This window comes from Manacus candei, unplaced genomic scaffold (genome assembly GCF_025592945.1).
Source record: "Manacus candei isolate 608988 ecotype Guabito, Panama unplaced genomic scaffold, ASM2559294v1 h1tg000008l, whole genome shotgun sequence".
NCBI classification, from domain to species: domain Eukaryota; kingdom Metazoa; phylum Chordata; class Aves; order Passeriformes; family Pipridae; genus Manacus; species Manacus candei.
The window spans coordinates 14,280,840-14,296,418 of record NW_026138056.1 but is presented as its reverse complement, the minus strand read 5'-3'; the positions used below and the strand labels follow the sequence as shown (position 1 = coordinate 14,296,418).

Below are 15,579 nucleotides of genomic sequence, written 5' to 3'. Positions count from 1 at the left end.
CTCCAGTTGCTCTTTCACTTCACCCCCCAGTGGGATGGGGGAGAGAATTGGAGGAGTAAAAGTGAGAAAACTTGTGAGTTGAGATAAAGACAGTTCAATAACTAAAGCAAAAGCTGTGCATGCAGTCAAAATAAAACAATTCACTACTTCCCATGGGCAGGCAGGTTTCCAGGAAAGCAGGGCTCCATCATGCATAATGGTTACTTGGAAAGACATATGCTGTTAGGCCAAACTTGTCCCTGAATAGGGAATTCATTCCTGTACAATGTTGAACTAATTTCTCCTCATAGTATTCAGAAATGGAGGTGTTTGAGAGATGGAAGATGGTTGTTTGGGGAATGTACATGTTCTCTACTGCACTGAAGTTTTGAGGGGATCTAAAGCAAAGTGCTCTGGTTTAAGAGTGCTCTTGTAGACTGAGCAGAGTTTTTAAATGTTCAAAAATTACTTAATTTGTGCCACCTGAAAGCTATATAGACATCTTTATATCTGGTTATTAACTGCAAAACTGTTTATTTTGTAGATTGTGACATGTGAAGTAGAATTTAGGAAGTCACTCTTTTCTTTTTTTTTTCCCCCCTCTCAAAACAAGTGTCACATGATGATTCAACATATTTAGTAGGTAATGCATATCAAATTTTTCCATGCCTCTAAAATGTTTCCACATGGAAGTTACGGTAACCTAGAAGCTTCTACATGGGGAAAAACTCGTGTGTTTTGGTGATATCCAAGGATGGAACTTTACTCATCTCATGAAAAACAGGAAGATAACTTTTACAAAGGACCTGCTGTCCTGAAGGTTGAGCATGCCTGGAAACAGGCGGAGTAGCAATGGTTTCATTCTAGAAGATTCTCTGTTCAGCAGAACTTGTTGAATGCAGTGATATTCTAAGTGCTTTTTAGGAAATGCTTATGCAAGAGATGTGGCTAACTAGTGAACCTTCTATGACTTATTTACTCAAAACCTATTTTCCAAAGCATGTGGTGGCATTAATTAGCTTAATGATATCCCTGTGCCAGTTGTCTTACACCTGGAATATTTCTGATGTATTTTCATGGTAACAGGTGATATTTTTTTACAGTGTTTCATACTGGCTAAGAGGCTATGTTTGAACAGCACCTACTCATGAAGCATGGTTTTAAAAAATAGTATAGTTTTGATGTGGAGCTAAAAAAAAAAGTGTGTCTTTGGTTGAGATTAATAAATTGTCTAATGACCTTAGTATTGACAAACATATAAGCTAAATTTCTTGATGTCTTGTTCTAGGCAGCAGTCCTGGTTATTTAGAATGTTGTCTTTTTTTTTTCTTTCCTTTCCTTCCCCTTCCCCCTCTTTTCCTAGTCATAGAGTATTAAGGCACACTGCAGTTATTTGTACCAGCCGGTCTCTGCACATTCGAGCTACTGTCTGCAGAAGTAATGCACTTGGAGATGAAGAAGGCAGAGGGGACAACATGCTGGTGTTTGTTGATGTAGAAAATATCAATACTGTAAGTTATTTTTAGTAATAATAATAACTGTTCTAAAGCTCAGCAGCTGTGTCACACTGGAACCTAGACTCAAGTAAAAGGTTCTCCTACAGCAACTTTGCAAACACTAAATAAACTTGCATATTTGACCATTTCAATTACTGTTGGAAAAGTATTAACATTGTTACATCTCAACTCTCTGGAAGTCTGCCGTCCTAATCAAATTTCAGAACTATGGTTTGAAGTCTTTTTTAGGGAGATTTATTCCAAATTGATAAATATTCCTGATGATTGCAACTTCCAAAATAGTTTTGAATGAAACAATGCCCTCTTCCACCTTTCAGTGGAAACACTGGTAAATTCAATGGTAATCTCAAAGACAAAAGTTAAACTCCAGCTTGAAGGAAGTTTGTGTTTGCATTTATAATCAAACTCTAAAGACATTTTTGCTAATATAATCCAAATACAGATCTGTCTGTTGTGATCTATTGACTTAGTAAAGCAGATGAAAATATTTCATTTTTCATACCACACTAATTTAAATCTTGTTTTTTTGGTAAAGCTGCTCTCATTTTTTCAATCGCAAAGCAAGGTAGTTGAATCCTCTGTTCACAGAGTTTTTAGACACTTAGTTGATAGTGGATTCACTGAGATGATTTGTCATTTTCTTTTAAAGGTGTGCACGTTCTTGTTCTTTTTTCAGTTACTACAGTTAGTATTGTCCACTCCTCATTTAAGGAGGAAGGAATGTTTTTACAAAGTACTTACCACATTAACAATGTGAGGCTTACTTTTCCATTACCACCTCACTCTTTACGAGAAAGGAAACCAATTCTGAAAGCTACTTTTCATTGTGTATATATGTAAAAGCAAAATAAATCTTGAATTTCTAGGATTTGTGACCTAGCAATGTTCCTAAAGTAATCTTAGGAACTAAGTGGCCTTGTGGACAGTGTTCTGCATTGGAGTTAAACAAGCCTAGGTTTTGTTAAAGTTGTCTTGAACTAAAGCACAAACTTGTAGGTATTTTTCTGGGGGATATTTATTTTCTCTTTCTGTGGCTTTATTTACTGGAATCAGAAGTTACTGCGAGGTGGGACTGTTGTTTTACATTACAGTGAGTTTTAAATCTCTCCTTGTCTCTTAGTACTGCGTTATGGATGGTGTAAATAATGAGTTAAGATTCTAACAGTGCCACCTTGCACATCACAATTGTGATTGGTCTTATTTGACATTGCTTTTGTCTCTTCCTTAGAGTGAGACAGGCGTTAAGGAATTTCATATAGTGCAAGTTTCAAGTAATAGCAAGCACTGGAAGCTTCAAAAATCTGTTAACATCTCTGGAGACAAAGGTGTGTATCACCAAAATGATGGCAAGTCTAGGTCCTGCCTGATAAGAAGAGTTAAAAGAATCTTATGAGGAGCTGAATTTGGCTTTCAGAATAATTAGTTTCCAGAAGCTGAAGCCTTTCTTTTACTAGTGTTTCAAGAAAAGCATATTGTCAGATAACTTTTTCAGACTTCATTAATTTTAAAAATTAACTTAATTACAGGTAAATTATTTCTATGATGTTGTGCTCCTTGTCTGGGGTGGATGATAACTTGGCTTATAAGAAATGTGTTTCAGCATCCCTTACCTTTTAATGAATTATGTCAGTGTTGAATTTAACTGATTGACATATTTGGCAAGTGCTTTAAATATTCAGGTATTAGTAATATACCAAAATTGCTAGTGCTACATCCTACCTTAGCTAATGCAAGCTGCTTAGTTGTTGACAAGGCTGACTGTCCCAGACAAAAAAAAGTTCTGTTATTGTATCTAAAAAATGTTACCTTTACTTGTATGCTGACATTTTACGTACCTAAAAATTAGTATAGACATATATTCTTCTTGTATGAATGTTGAGGGTGAACCAGTCAGATGATAAGCTGAATCTTTTGTCTTCCATTCCTTCGTTCTTTCTCTGCATCTCCTTTATGTATTATGGCTCACTTCCTCCTCTAGAAGGAGATGGAAGGGGTCAGCAGAAGATGGATCTTCTTTCTACCATCTTCTTTCTACCATGGCATTGCTCTGCCTGATTAGTTATGCTTGTTGGGTGTCATCAGTGTATTTCCTATTTGTGAATGTTCAAGGCTTACTTTTGTCTGAGGGACTCTGATTATGCTGAGGGTGAAAAAAATCTTGCAACCTTTTTCTTTCAGATACTAAACTTGCTAGCAGAGAGAGAGCAAAGTTATGTTTTAAAGCGGTCAGATGCAAAAACTCGGAAGGTAGGTTCTTTCCTGAATGTAGTAACCTTTTGAAGAAAATACTCTTTGGATACTGAATTCTGAAGTTATGACTTCTCATGATGCTAAAACAATGCCTTCTCTTTTTATCCCTTAGAAAATTACACATTTGCAGACATTGTCTTTGGAAATGAACAGGTAGGTGAATGGGTACAACTGTGTATTTTGTCCTGTGCAAGGTATCCTTCTCATGCAAAAGTATCCCAGTGAAAGCCTTTTTTAAAATTTAAAAATGGGAACAGTGCTTTCATATTTGGAAAGTTGAGTTTTGCGTATCAAAAACTTTTTGTCTCCTAGGTCAGCTCTCTTTGTTCAAAGAGAAGGTAAGGTAACAAGCTAGTGTATAGCCAGATATATTAAGATCCCAGCTCCACAGTCGAACTACTTTGGGATCGTATTGCAGTGCTAGCTTTTTTGCTAATGCTTTTGCTTCCTTTTCAGCTCTTTGGAACAATTATTTCCAATACATCTCATCCCTCTAGTTTTCTAGTAGAGGTCTGTGGATGTCAAGATTCTTGTTCCTAATTGTATTTTTACTAAGACAAGTTAAAAATTGTAATTACAGCTTATTCTTGTCTTGAAGAATCCTTTTAGCGAATGATCTTGGTATGGCAAATGCTTTTCCAAAACCTGAGGAACATAGGCCACCTGTATCAGATCAGAAATCTGCGTAGTGGATTTATGTAGCTGGATGTGAGATTGCTTATTTTATGCAGAACAGATATTTTTCCTTTATGTATTCAGCTTGTAAAAACCAAAGAAAACCAGTTTGCTGCCATTTCATTTCATAGGCATATAAATTAAAGTTAGAACTGAAAATCTGAGGTAGATGATCTCTCCTTACGTTTAAAAAGTTGGAATCTGAGCTGCATGAACTTTAGCTTTCCTAGAGAATATTTTATTACAACAGGGGGATGGGGAGGGAGCCCTCCCTCCTGGGCAGTTACTCCAAAAACAGGTTTTCTCCCTGGGTATTGGTATTCTGCTAATGCAATAATTAGCAGCTCTGCAACACCGTATTCTGGAAGAGGTCACGGTTTTGAAAGGGAGGGGTTGAGAAGCTAAATTTTTTTGTTTATCCTGTTGTTTCCAGCAGGAGACAGTATCATTGCTGTCACTCTTAAAAACCAGTTTCCTTATCAGACTTTTGGTGTTGGAAGAGCTTGTCACAAATGGTGACAAACTTCTGTTTGTGCCACTTACACATGGGGGATATGGTATGCAATCTATTATCTGTGCTATTGATAGCAAAATTTATGTTTCTAACTTAGATATATAATTCTATCTAACCTGAGGAAAATACTAATAAGCAAAAATGACTTACACGTGAGTTAGTTGGATGCTTCAGCTCTGTCTGCTGTACTTCATATATATCACAGTAGTCTGCTTTGTGGTAATAGTCAAACCCCTTGTTTCCAAGTTTGGTATTTGTAGTTTTAAATCAGTAAGTTATACCTGTTTCCCTATGTTGCCTTAAACAGCCCTTTAGATAGGGCTGAACTCTTAACAGGTCAAGCATGGAAACCAAGATGTCTGGCATCCAGTAGGTTTGCAAAGGGAAGCAAAGTGAGATGAGATAATGGAACTGAAATAGTACAGTGATGAGCTCTGTTAGAGCAACTTGTGTAAGCTTGCATCCTGTTCTGAACACTTCCTTGCTTTTTTTTCTCTTGCAGATAATAAGTTCTGCCAGTCCTTGTGCAGACTTTTTTTTCCAAAGTTTATCCTCTGAATTGAAAAGAACACATGTGCAATCTCATCCTCATGCGTCTCAAAGGGCAGCAAAACAATCATTTGATGAGACAGTCAGATTGATACAAAGATGCAGTGAAGTCGATTTGAACATTGTAGTACTGTGGAAGGTATGTATGGCTGTGGTCTTTGTGGTAATTTGGACATGAAACATCACTGTTAGAAAATAATTTAATATGGCATCCTGAACTTTCAAGCATATGTATATAAAATTTATGGGTGAGGGTTTTTCTGAAAATAGGCAAATGAACTAAAATGGTGCAAGAAGCAAAGAGAGTCTTAATATCTATTATTGTGATAAGTATCCTTAAATGGTTTTACATTGCTCTGGATGCAATCAGTTATTATAAATTCTCTTTTAAAAGAGAAAATTATGAAATCTTAAACTAAGAGGTTTGTTAATGCTTGCTCTTACTGTAAGAGGGACCCAGTTGGCTTTGAAGAAAAGGATCTCATTTACCAGAATGCAAATATTAAGTAGTAGAAATTGGCATAAATATGTCATGCTAACCTCTAGGTTTTGAACAGTACAGCTGGTTCTACTTAAGTTGGGGGAAGTCAGTAATTCTGTACTGAAACTTATAATAGTTTCTGATCTGCAAAATATTTGTTTTGTATTTGTCTTTGTATTATGTTCTGTAGGCATATGTTGTGGAAGACAACAAGCAGCTTATTTTGGAGGGCCAGCATCATGTTGCCCTTAACACAGTTGGGAAGGAGGCTTTTTCATTTCCTCAGAAGCAGGTGAAGTTTTTCTTTAGAGTTGATTCTTTCTCAACATTGACTTGATGAATTCTCTTGTATATAAGTTGAAGCCTTTGTAGAATCTAACATCAGATACATGTTATTACTAAATAATTCAGACTGACTTCAAATTTGATTAGTCACCTGTACTGAAATAGGTAAGCTTAGTTTAAAGATGAGAAAAGCAATATACAAGTAAGTATATTGCTGTGCAGTTGTTGGAGTAAATTGTTCTGTGGTATTTCTGAGTAGAACTAGAAGCTTGTTAATATTAAAGGTAATAATTATTTCATAACAAAGTTAATAGTAAAATGGTGAAATTTCATAGCCATTTTGATTGATGAAAGAAAACAGCATCTATAAGAAACTGGTGGATGTCTTTTGGTACATGAATCACTAACAACTATGGAAGCTATAGATAAGTTTCTGTAAAAACATCTATGTTAAATTCAGTTCATGTGGGTGAAGACTAATGTGCAAAATAAAAAAGAAATAAGTCTTAAACGATAATACTTGTTCAGTCTTTGGCTGAGCAGTACCTTGCTGTTCCTTCTTGTTTTGGTGCCATTCCCCATATGTTTTTACCAATATTGCAAATATAATGTATAGCTTTAGTGAACACTTACTTAAAGTCGCAGCAAATAGTACTATATGTTATTTTTGTCAAGAAAACAGTACAGGACAAATGTGTCTATAAATATCATGCTATAGTGCAAGTAGTGAATTATTCTGAAGCTGTGCACTTGGCTTTGGTTCATAAGTCTTTAAGTATTTGTGCATTAAGGTAATTTTTTCCATTTAGTTCTTTGTTTTATGAAATAAATGGGAATTTGTGCGCATGGGCTCAAGCTATGCTGACCAATACAAGTCTAATGGCAACTGCCCCTTCTGGTATTACTTTTCCTGTTTTAAGATGCATGGGGAACAGTAGATCACACTGTTGACATCTAAAGTTAGGAGAGAAAATACTATGAACTTCTATTTCTTATCTCATTGAGGTCTGGTTCTCACAAATGGGTGGGAAGAGAAAATAGAAACAAATCACATCTGCAGCCTAAAATAAATGACTGAACATGCTATGGGTAAAAATTTACATTTCTTGTTATCTGCACTGAAACCTATTTTTCTGCATCAGATTCAGTTTCAAATTAAAAGAACTTAATCCTGCCACCACCACCAAGGAGGATCCATATATACCCTCAATTTTTTTTTTGAGGAATACATGTTACTGTATTAGCATTCTCTGTCTATAATCTGTTTCTCATCAATTTTTATTACAACTACATTCAAATAGATTCCACATTCACTTTCTTTAGCATAAGGAGCATACTGCCTTGGAAGCATTCTGTACCTTGGTTGGAAGCAAAAAGCATCTGCATTGTGATGGAGTTGAAATCTGGTATAAGAGTAGTGGTAGTTGTTTTTAATAAACATGCAAATTCTGTGTCCTCACGGTAACCAAAGCCCAGATTTAGCTTGAATTTTAAGAACCTGTAGTCTGAGGACTGCTAAGAATTGAGAAATTTCATATGCTCATGTACTACATTTTTTTTTCTAATTGAGACTTTATATTGTGAGGAGGGTAGATAAACAGCTCTGAAGTAGGAGGTGAGATATAACAAAGGAACTAATTTGAGACTTTGCTGGAGTTTGCTTCATTCAGTCCACATTTCAGAATTAAAAAAATGCTCAAAATAGGATTAAATTAGGGTAGGTAGAGAAAATAATATACTTAATCTCTTAAGAATTGCATATTTACTTCGAATTATCTTGCTCTTGCATTGAAGTAGCACAGACATTGAAAAGCTAGAGAGGACGGGTGGTAGAAAATCCCAAATGCAAACTTTGCTTCTGATTTAACATTTTCAGTATATATAGTTTTGTCTCGTAAATCTGTATTTATTCTCCTAAGTCACGAATAGGGTTGGAAACTCTGTTCTAGACTGTTCCTGAATTCCTTTTGCTGACACTGTAGAAGTTCGTTGTTTTCTGAGGACTCGACAGCAGAGGGAGATGGAGATGCATGCTTTTTGCCAGCACATGTTGGTTACCAGTTTGTAGATGATAGAGGGCTGCTCAGATCTGAAAACAAGAAGTTTATTTGTAGATTCTGAACAGGGTGTCACCTGGGATGCTAGGATCCACTCTCTGCATGTCTTGCTGAGTTCTGTTTGTTGCTCCTCTGCAGTATCTTTCTTGTTGATTTAAACATCTTCTGTTTCGTGCTGTTGTATCCAGCCAAAGGAATTTTTGTCTGTCTCAAACACAGACACAATTATCCCCAACCAAGAACTGTCTCACAATGGGCATGGAAGAACACAAACAAGATTTTTCTCTGCACTCCCTTTATTTCTTTTAGTGCTGGGAGAAATTACTCAAATCTTAGATGAATTAATCAAATAACTACATTGAACAAAGTGAGATATCTTGCTTTATATTTTGATTAAATTCTCTGTACTGGTTAGCTTCTGCTGTGATGTCAATTCTAGTGTATCTCAGATTAATTTTTTGCCAGCTTCTGAAGGTGTAGTTTAGATTTATAAAAGCTTCTACTGGTGTTCAGGGAAACAAAGTTGCAGTAAAGCACTGTAGTGAAGACTGGGAGATTGATGTTCTTTGGCACTGTTATGTTTAAGTTGTTCCAGCAGTTTCTAGTGTATTGACAGTGGGGTGCACTGGTATAAAGTTATCTGTATTATGTGTTTAGGCTAAGGTGTTATTTAGACTGCTGACTGAGGCGCAAGGATGTGTGGTTACCTCTGCTTGGTTCGTTGTGGGATATGAAATGTGTACAACAGGGATGCGGAACAGACAACACAATGCAATTATTCCTGTATTGCAGTAGCATAACTTGCTGTAGTACTTGATAAATCAAAATAAAACCTCTGGTTATAGTGGTGCTTGAGTGGTGCTTTCTGTGTAAAATTTCTGCACATAAAAAGAAAGTAAGTAGCAGTAAAATTCTATACAAGTTCTTGGATGCTCAAATGCATGAGCTTCCTTTTTTTCCCCATGTCTATTCAAAGCAGAATTATGAATTCTAATACTTTTTCCATTCTAACCAAGACAATAACTATAACTTCAGGGCTTTTTTTGTTTAGCTAAATAGCACCTGCTTTTGAGCATAGCAGGCACAGTGGACTTACTGGGTGATGCAATGGACTACTTACATCTTTGTTTGCAAAGTTTGCAATAAGGTAGCATGCTGAAGGACCACTTAACTGCTTAACAGAAGTAATATTCTTTATTTGTTTCATATAGAAAGCTCTCTGAATAATATGGAAAACATTTATCTTCTCATCCTTTCTCTTATTTGCATTTTTGAAAAAAAATGTTGTTTTTCTAAAGGTGGGGGGAAAAATGCTAACTCTCATCTGTTGCTTTGAATCAGAAACACCACAAAGCGATACGTGTGATAGTCACAGGCAACGATATGTGAAGAATAAATCACATAAGGTGGAAGTTATGTGAATAGTTCTGAATAGATGCATTTCAGTCCAAGTAATAAAAGCATCTGTAATAAAAATGAGCTGGGTATTTGTAACTCGTGGCTGGGTTTTGGTTGTTTTCTTTTTTTTGTTTGGTTGGGGTTTTTTGTTTTTGTTTGTGAGGGTTTTTTGTTTGTTTTTTTGACAGTGATACTGCTATGGGTTCTGTTTCTCTTCTGAAATTTGTTTTTAGAAATGAGGTAGTTTGAACTGAAGGTCAACTTACTATTGCATCCAAAATACAGCTCTTCTGACTCTTATTCTTGACCTCTACTTTAACTTAGTGAAAGGACAAAAACTTCAAATGCATTAAACATCCAGTCACAGCAGGGCTGTTGATCGATATTATTTCTTATTGCTAGGCTTTTCCTGTTTTTCTAATCTGGTGAATTCAATCAAAAATATATCAAAGGAAAAGTGCAGTGTGATACGGTGGGATAAAAGTAATAGTGTGGTACTGGGGCATTTGCCACGCTTCTGATTTGTAGCAACTTCACACTGATGGAAGGTGAGAAGCAGTCTAGAGGCTTGTCATTTGAGTGTCAGCATGTTGGAAATAGCATCTATCCCTCTGAAACAGATTAGCATGTGAGTGTAAATTTAGTTTTAACTGAGGTCTAGATAAGATGAAGTGTCTATGAGTGTGTTTTAGATCATTTGTTTTTTTGAAGGTACTGTTCTCTTTTCAGTCCTCTGTTTTTATTGTGAAGCCATCTTGTAATGCAGAAAGTGGATATCTTCCAGGCAGAATTAATCCAGATGCATCTGAGCTACTCATTCAGTCCTGTGGATTAGACCAGTGCTAGCTGGCTCAAAGTAATATCCATAAAATGCATACAGATGCAGGCTTTTTGGCAGTATTGCACTTCAGAGAGGATAATTTTTGGTAACACTGCTTCTTAAAATAGATGCAGTTTAGTGAGTCAGCAACAGTTTGGTTGGAAGTAGTAATTTTTGAAATGTAGGAGAGGGTAGGGTTTAAACAACTATTTTTCCTAACAGTGAATTACTGGAAGTGACATCTTGTGCTAGTTCAGGGTTTTGGTTTTTTTTTTACAGAATACATGGGAAGGGATGCTTTGCTTGAATCAAATACAGATTGTTGGAATGCATTTAAGATTTTTTTTTTTAAACCAGCTTGGTGGAGAGAAAGCTAAGTTCTTAAGGGTAAATAAACATCAAGAGCTGAAATATAAGTTTTTGCTCTGTTATATCAGTTAACGAAGCAGATACTGTACCACTGGGTGAGGACTGGCTTATATTATTGTCATGAGTGAAATTTTCCAAGTAGCTGAAACATTTGATCTGCTGTTTTACACATTGATGGACTGCAGAGCTGATGGTATTTGTTTTCAAATGTATTATTACTGGTGTCAGTAAAATACTGTTCCTGGAGTTGTCATTTCTATACTTATCTAGAAGGAATGGATGAGTCACATATTGAAGGAAGCAACTTAAAACTGAGGTTTTTAAATGGAAGTTCTCAGATCTAAAATGGGGAAAGGAGACACATCACTCAGGATCTCACTTTGTCTCGCTCTTATTGTGTCGATTTTTTTATACTCTGATTTTACTTATGCTTAGCATCATTCAGGAGTTTCCTGTTAAGGTCTTTCTCCTCTACTGTGCATATTGGCCCCTCATACTTGACCAAACATGTTAATTATCCTTTTGGCTATGTGTGACTTGTGATTTATGGGGCAAATATGCTGATTTTTCTATACAACTTGGAAATCAAATTGTGGTATTTGTCTTGTTCTGGTGTTTTTAAGAGCATATCAACCCAGTCTATGAGAATATTGTTTTTGAAACTGAAAACTTGAAAGTTGTCTAATATTACCTAGAAAATTTTTTAAAAGGACTGCATGTACCATCACTTTCATCCATCTGAGGAAAAGGAAGAACTTTTCAATTTGAAAGTGCATTCTGAGAGATATAAGGAATGTATTACGGGTAGATCTGTTTATTACATCTATCAGAAGATGCTATGAATGGTTTAAATGTTACCTTTTCAACTTTTAGCTTAGTATAGCTGCAGGAGAGATCTGAAACCAGTGTGAAGGACTAAAATGCAATTTCAGAAGGATACATAGGGGGGATGATACATAAGTATTTAAAAGTAGGAAAACATCAGACTCTGAAAGTGTCCTGGCTTTTTTTAACTACCAAATAAATGAGGATGCTGAGATTATTCTACTTGAAACAGCAAGCTTCGGTCTAGGTTTAAGTGTATTTGTTTGAAGCTGGCCTTTGTAAATGGCTTTGGGCAACAAGAAACTTTCTAAAAATAGAAACAATTTTTCTAGCACCAGTTATGCAGTTTGTAACTTTTGAAAGGTAACTGAGGAGCAGCGTGGTCCTGGTGCTAATGCCTGTTGCGTGATATTCTAGGAGTTCAGCAACCTCTTTAATTCTTTGGGTGTTTTTGCTTTGTTCCTAAGTTTAAAAAAACAAAAGTCTTGAGGCTGTTACTGCTTGGTGTATATTGTTGAAGAGAGGGTACAGATGCCCAAGTAGGTTTTTTTGTAGCCTTGATCTAATTTCACAAGAGTAGAGTGGCAGTTTAATTCATCCTTAAACTTAGCATTTATTAGCTGTCTCTAATAAATGCTCCCTGATCTCTATGCACATCTTCTTGGTTGCCATTTGGAAGTGCTCAATTCTTTCCTGAACCATTAGGTAAGAGAATCATGTACTAAATGTCATATCTTAGCCTTTGTTCTAGGTACACAATCAGAAAAAAAACTAGACTTTGAGCAGCTGAACTTGGAGAGCCAGACATCTTTTGTGACTCTGACACCCAGAAGCTGGCTGGAATTAAGTTTTACCTCTGATGGTAAATGGTTGATCTTGCTGCTTTCCAGTCCTTTGCCAGAGGTGTAAGATTAGAACTAAAGGTTTGAAACATTAACAGCTCTCTGCACTTTCTCCAGTAAATGTTCCTGCTGCATTTCATGATGTTCTTGTCTATTTGTAGAGATAAATATTCGTATTTGTCTTTTGTAGGGTTTTAAAAAAATACTCGGGAATTCTGATTGGGAGGACTTGGAACAGGTAATTGACTCTAGGGCAAACTATACTCTGTAGGATATTGATATGTGGTTGAAGACAGCCTTGAGTAATTGGACAGACTGTAATTTGAAGGGAAAGATTAGTTTAAATTAAAACCTATAATCTCTTCTGGGTTTCATGCTGTCAGGTTTCATTGTTAGGTACCCATAGGATAGGGTGGAAACATCAAATTCATTCAATCCTTAAAATATATTTTATTGTTACTGTGAAATACCTTTTTTCTTCTGAAATTTCGTTTTAAGAAAATTACTTTTCCTTTTGAAGGAAGGAATTGCAAGCCTGAGAAAACATTGGGTGTTTTCCTGCTGTTACCAGCACAAACAGTGACTAAGGTGTTGATACACTGCAGAATGCCCAATGTGTTTGATTTTAAGTCAGGTTTTATTGCCTGTAGCGTTCGTTTTCTACTTAGAAGGTACAATCCGTCACCCTTTAATGAAAAGTGTTACTTTATGACACTATAGTGAACTTTAAAAGATTAAAAAATCTTTTTGTTTCATTCACTTTTAGGAGGCAGTCACATTTACTGCTGCAAATTCTGTTTTTCTTTTAAAGGTGGACTTTTTGTAGAATAGATTCATAAGGGAATACTAAAAGGCAGCTCCTTTCTGAATAAATCCTGCTCACAAAACAGCTTAGATGATGTTGGACAGGAGCACTGCACCAAATGCAGCTTGATTGCCTCATTTGGTGTTGGAGCTTTCTGTGAATCCTAAGCAGTGTGTCAGTGCTTGTCTTGGGCTTTTATCTGGGGACAAAGGTAACTTCTGTATCTGCAAGTGCTTGTTGTGCTATTTTTAAGATACTCTGTATTACTAAATTCTTTCTGTTTTCTTTACTTTGGATCTGTTCTGGGAAACTTGTGCATTGCCTTTCCTGTTGTGAACTTCCGGGGGCAGGTGATGAATTTTTTTGTTGTTGTTAGGTACAGCTGCTGAATAGGGAACTGTGTAAACTTTTTTTCTTTCTTCTTAGAAACAAGCCAAACCCAAACACTAACAAACCACTGCAACAGTAGTGTGCTTTTGTGAACCTTGCACAGATAGTGTTTTCACAAGCAGCTGTGAAATCTGTCTGAAAAGAAAGTAATAAATAAATCATAGCAGTTCCTCATCCAATATGCTTAAATACAAAACACCTTGGAAAAAAAAAAGTAAACTTTGTGATGCTGCAGACTTGTTTCCCATATGAGCTATAGTTCATAATGGAACATTGTAGCATCTGTGACTGGATTTCTTGTACCTTATGTCACTATTTTGAATGTTCTTCTGAATTTGTGTTTCAGGAACTACCAGAAACGGTTCTCCTAAAGTTTTTTCGACCAGAAAACACACCAGTACCTGCAAGACCAACACCAGAGCAGCTTTCTAGTCTTATTAAGACAAGTCTTCATTATCCAGAGTCTTTCAATCATTCTTTTCATCAAAAAAGGTTAGTGAAACATTTTCTTTCGAGACTTCAGAAATATTGTTAATTGGGCATAAATCCTTTTGAGATGCTATGTGGATTATGATACAAAAGATAAAAGTCTGGTATGCAAGGGTGAAATCTTGCTCAATTTTTAAACTCACAGCTTCAGAGTTTTATAGATAAAATGGAAGTTTTGTGTAAAAAAAAAAAAACAAAAACAAGAAAAAACAAAACAAAGAAAACCTCAGCAGCAAAACAAACCAACCAAACAAAAAGGCTGTAATACCACAAGTCGCAGTTTCAATGTTAACAAGTAATGCTATCAAACTTACTGAAAGAGAAATGGTGTGCTCCCTTTGTGTTTATTTTTGTTGTCAGAGTATAACAGTGTGATTTTTGGTTTTTTTGAGAAGCCAGACAGAAAGTAAAGAGGTACTTTTAGGTCAAAAGAACTGTTATGTCTACAGCATCTGACTTGCCAAGATTAGCTGCACATGGTTCTGATTTATGTCACAAGGAAAGGTGGTAACAGTTCAGATCACCAGGGCTTGTCTCCTGGAAGAATATCAGAATTAACATCTGCCAAAAGCATACTGCTGGAGTGAATTAGTTGGGACCTGTGAAACCCATGGACCTTTCAAAATTAGAATGACATGAACAAAACCCCCCCGGTTTAATTTCCAAACATTAAATTGTACTTGAAGCATGAAGATACCTATTTAGGTTTGAGTTTTATCTGAAAACTCTGTTATAGTTTTTTCAGTTAGTATAAGTTGCCAAAAGAAAGGGATTTCTTTCTTTTTTAAATCTAACATTTAAATGTTTTATAAGGTATCATATTTTAACGACAGTTACAAAGCATGCTTCATTCCCATAAGACATTCACCTCTTATTGGTTATACTTGCTAATTGTTCTTTTCTTGTAAGTCAAGTTTAGTATATTTAAACTGTTAAGCAATGGGAAGGAATTCCAGTGACACAAATCACTTACTGAATAGAACTGTTTCAGTTGCAGTAGTTTGTGTTCCTGCCTGTCGGCATCTTGGGGTCTTTCTTGCTGCAACATTATTTATAAAATCAATAATACTAATTATGAAGAAGTAGAATATCAATTAACTCTGTGTTCTGTTGAAGATAAAGGCTTACATTAAGACCGAATGTGCAGGTGCTGTCTGTTCTGTTTGGGCACTGTTCAGGCTACAACTTCGGGCACGATGCCAGCAATTCCTCTACAGGAGGCAGTGCAGAAGAAAAGGATCCAGTCAAAATGTGCCAACCACTGGTTCAGAGACTAGTGTGCTGGACCATGTTATCCCATTCTGAGATGTCTCTTGTCATAAAAGTAGATTTCC

General features: G+C 36.0%; 1 protein-coding gene across 4 annotated transcripts in view; it reads left to right on the top strand.

Moving 5' to 3' along the window:
* The window catches only part of TRAPPC8 (trafficking protein particle complex subunit 8), a 51,502-nt gene that overhangs the window by 33,036 nt on the left and 2,887 nt on the right, over window positions 1-15,579 (top strand). For 2 of the 4 annotated variants that reach the window (XM_051774689.1, XM_051774677.1), the window contains 8 exons: window positions 1,343-1,490; window positions 2,725-2,821; window positions 3,675-3,743; window positions 3,859-3,899; window positions 5,438-5,623; window positions 6,156-6,257; window positions 12,752-12,799; window positions 14,103-14,248. In XM_051774689.1, the coding sequence (XP_051630649.1) occupies window positions 1,343-1,490; window positions 2,725-2,821; window positions 3,675-3,743; window positions 3,859-3,899; window positions 5,438-5,623; window positions 6,156-6,257; window positions 12,752-12,799; window positions 14,103-14,248 (837 nt within the window). The remainder of the gene's footprint in view (window positions 1-1,342; window positions 1,491-2,724; window positions 2,822-3,674; window positions 3,744-3,858; window positions 3,900-5,437; window positions 5,624-6,155; window positions 6,258-12,751; window positions 12,800-14,102; window positions 14,249-15,579) is intronic. The other 2 variants (XM_051774697.1, XM_051774682.1) reach the window with 1 other exon arrangement.